This window comes from Gavialis gangeticus, unplaced genomic scaffold (assembly GCF_001723915.1).
Source record: "Gavialis gangeticus isolate Ggan-Ray unplaced genomic scaffold, GavGan_comp1, whole genome shotgun sequence".
Taxonomy (NCBI): domain Eukaryota; kingdom Metazoa; phylum Chordata; order Crocodylia; family Gavialidae; genus Gavialis; species Gavialis gangeticus.
The window spans coordinates 13210574-13214454 of record NW_017729026.1 but is presented as its reverse complement, the minus strand read 5'-3'; the positions used below and the strand labels follow the sequence as shown (position 1 = coordinate 13214454).

The 3881-nt window shown below is 38.9% G+C and overlaps 1 protein-coding gene across 1 annotated transcript in view; it reads right to left on the bottom strand.

Moving 5' to 3' along the window:
* The window catches only part of SERINC1 (serine incorporator 1), a 33965-nt gene that overhangs the window by 8049 nt on the left and 22035 nt on the right, over positions 1–3881 (bottom strand). The window contains exons 4-9 of the mRNA XM_019520025.1: positions 3654–3733; positions 3310–3447; positions 2469–2638; positions 2266–2356; positions 465–606; positions 134–364 (exon numbers count right to left, since the gene is read on the bottom strand). Of these exons, the coding sequence (XP_019375570.1) occupies positions 134–364; positions 465–606; positions 2266–2356; positions 2469–2638; positions 3310–3447; positions 3654–3733 (852 nt within the window). The remainder of the gene's footprint in view (positions 1–133; positions 365–464; positions 607–2265; positions 2357–2468; positions 2639–3309; positions 3448–3653; positions 3734–3881) is intronic.

The window sequence follows — 3881 nt, the reverse complement described above, 5'->3', positions numbered from 1 at the left end:
TTAAGAACCCCCATAATAGCACACATACCAAACGGGAGATGGATCTTTTTCAAACCATCTGAAATTATAACACTCCTCCAAAATTGTAGTGCCCTATTGTTCAACCCAAGTACATTTTATTAAATGCACGTACCTGTACCAGTTGGTGAGAGTCATCATGATATACAGCGAGGCCAAGAAAAGCATGAAATGAAAGAAGGAGTAACTATATGTAACTCCATCCCTTTCATTGTCTATGGCCCGATGGACACCATCTCCATCATCCAGGGAGCCATCACTTCTGGGTACTCCATCTTCTATCAGTGTGGATTCATCGCTGGTTAGTGTCAGTTTGTTAACCTGGCTGTTATTGGATGTCCGGATGCTGCATTTCAAGAGAATTAATACAGTAATCAACATTTTAAAAATCAGATGCTAAAACATAAAAAGAGCAAAACTTACTTAAAAACGTGCCTCATTCTTACCTTGAATAGAGGACACACAGCAGAAACAAAATAAGCCCTACAATTCCCTGGGCATCCCACCATTGGACAACCTGATTTTGGCTTGGAACAGTGGTGGTGTTGTAACCAATTATGCTGAGCAAGCTTGGATTGCACTTCCTGTCTGTTGGGGAGATTACATTAGAAATTACACAAAACAAGAGTGTAAAACAATTATTTATGCAAAGTACTGAAGACAGGGGCATAAGAAATTTTTATGAATTCAGAAAGCAACTTAGTAAACATTAAGTTGTATGAAAAACAAAGGTGGTGTTTGAGAAAATAAAGGGAAAACATTTTGAAGAGAATGGTTTAATTATAAATAAAATATCCATGGAGACTTTTATGGCTCCAACTGGCTCCTAAACTGAAGTGTAGGAAAAATACACTGTCTTTTTCTACAGAAGAGTGCTTAACCTCCAGCCTGTGGGCCAAATGCACTCCACAAAGCCATCACATCTGGCCCACGAGGCTCCCCACAGGTCAGAAAAATTTAGTGGGGGGTGGGGGAGGGAATGGTGGCAATTAATATGGCCACCCTCTCCCCTTCCGAATTCCCAAACCCAAAGCACTGCACAGCAGGTTAAAAACAGGGCACACTTCATTGCCCTGCTAGATCAGGCCCAGGCTATGCCCTTCTTGGCTGGATCGAAGCCGGATCAAGCTCATCGAAGAAGGCAAGCCCTGAATTCTCCATATGTGAAACAAGCAAACAAATCCTAGCACCACCTCTGAAAGAGATCTCTCTCACTCCATATAATAAGGCTATGCCTGGAATGAAACAAGGGCTCCTGCTTCAGACAACATATATCATACAGTAGTGCATCCTAATGCACTCTTTCAAAGATTTGAACAGGGAGGAATTTGTTTCTTCACTTTTGTTTTGAAGACTAGGAAGTCCCATACAAACTCTATGTTAAAGATGCAAACAGAAGAGTCTACCAGTCAGGAAATGACAAACTGTCATTTAAAGCATGTATTATGATAAAGAATTTTCTCTCAAATTCAAATATTATCATCCACACGCTACAAAAATGGATGCCTCAACTGTATGAGAAGCATAAAATGTATCGATCAGCTGTAGCAGACACAGCATTATGTGCACATCACATACCTGATATACCTTTACCATCTCAAGGCAAACATTAAGAAGCGTGGCACTGACACCACAAATTGGAGAGGGGACAGGACAGGGCTATATGATGATGCTTTGTGAAAAAAAAGTACATCATACTTTGAGAAAAACTGTCTCACCCTGGAAGCAGAAAAACAACAGAAATGGGAGGAAAGGAAACAAATTCACGATTCGACCCTCCCTTGAACCACCACCATGGCATCTGTCAGTCTGTGGCTCCAGAATCAGCCTTCTTAGCCATCAGCAGACTCATCTACAACCCTTTACTTAACCCGTGGAAGTGATCAACCTTGACCGTGAGGGATTGCTGCTGCCACCGCCAACGTACTGGCAGTAGAGTGCAACAGAGAGCTCTCTCTTTGTAGCCTAAAATTTTCATCCTCTCATATAATTTACTACTCTGAATATTTTACAGCAGCAGTTCCCCCATCTGTGGTGGCAGTACAACCTGTCAGTGGTATGCATTAACAGATAGATTATATTTACTTTTTATGGCAAAACCTTGCTGGTGGTACTTAAGGTTGTATCGTTTTTAACTGATGCTGCACAACCTGTCAGAGTTTGATAACCGCTGCTTTACAGAGATGGCACACTTCACCTTTACAAAGAACCACCACCTTTTAGAAGCGTACAATTTGCCAGGCTTACCTGGTTCATTGGTCATAGCTGACCAGGTTAAGTACATTGTGTAAATAGTGATCACTGAAGACTGCAGCAAACCAGATCTTGGCTGAGATTCCTAAAATACAGGAGACGCATGGAGAAACCCTTAAGACAGGCAGTTAAAGTAGGTGCTTATATTTATATTAGTACCTTTTAAAAAAAATTACACACAAAAACAAAAAGCATACCTGAATCTTAGGCAAAATTGACATTACAGAGGCACCAATACAAAGCAGCATATTAACACTGATGAATGCTTTATTCTCAGAGCAGCCTTCTGGATGAGTGTAATAAACATAAAACAGGATGATAGCTACCAGAGACAGCAGATAATTTACAGCCGTAGCTGACAGCAAAGCTGCAAAAGAGAGAAAGCAATTAAGTAGGCTGAAAAATGTGGAGCAATACCTTTTAATATTTTTTTGACTGTGGGTTTTTTCTTTTAAAGTAGAGCATTATAAAAAAAACTGGAACAAGACAATGGCTATAGAGAGATGTCAAGTACTGAAACTTATCATTTTAATGGTTTTAATTAGGTAAGTTAACTGGAGGAGGGATCTTTTTTATACTGTATCTACATAACACCTAGCAGAATTCTTCCTAGTGTCTCAAGGTACTACCGTAAAAAGTAAAATACCACTATCAACAGGAAGTTTAGAGCACTAACAAAAAGCTCAAATACAGAAACAAGAAGCTGGATAAGGCAAGTTGAGGAACCTACCTAAATTAAATTAGATTGTTGCTGGCCCTCAAATAATATCAATAAGTCAAATCATGGGTGGAGCATTTTTACAAGCAGCTTATTCCTGAATAACCTCTCTCAACAAGCCTGAGAGGTTATATAATATCAAGTGAAAGACTCCAACTTAGCATAAACGATACAGCCTAACTCAGAGAATGGGAAGAAATTCTGGTTTTGAAACCAGCATCTTTGCTTATGAGGTATTTGGGTAAAATAGCATTAACACACTGCATTGTTACATCTCACTAAGTTTAATGCGCACTGAACTGTAGTACTCTCTTCCTTACCGGCATACCAGCATCTTGAATTTCCTTCCTCCATTTTTTCAACCCAAGATTCATTCCAGGAGTGGGCAAAATCAATAAGCAAGACCAGCTGAATAAGAATGAAGCAGAAGGCACCAGCCATGCCTACGTAAAACCACACTGAGGACAACAAGGTAAAATTAATTCAGAGTAATGGAAAATTTACTTGCTTGTTCTTAAAAGTCTATTTCCTATGAGTATGCAAAAAACCCCTACCCAAACCTATATAGATCTTCCAAAGCTAAAATATCAACATGCACTTATTTTGTTTTAAACAAATTATGACTCCATAATATGGAATAAAATGGAATCCAGTGTTATCTTACCAGTAGTAAAAGGTCCCTCTGGGATAAAAAAAGCCCCAACGCTAATTGCTACTGCTGTAGCAAACTTAAAAAACCAGAATCTAAAAGGGAAAAAGGAGAAATAGAACCATCAATAATTCCAGGGAAAAAAAAAATGTACACTAAACTTAAATAGTTAAACATGTTTTAGGGCCTAGAAGTACAGAATTTAAAAGTTCTTATTTTCTAGCACATTTCTGATTTCTTTTC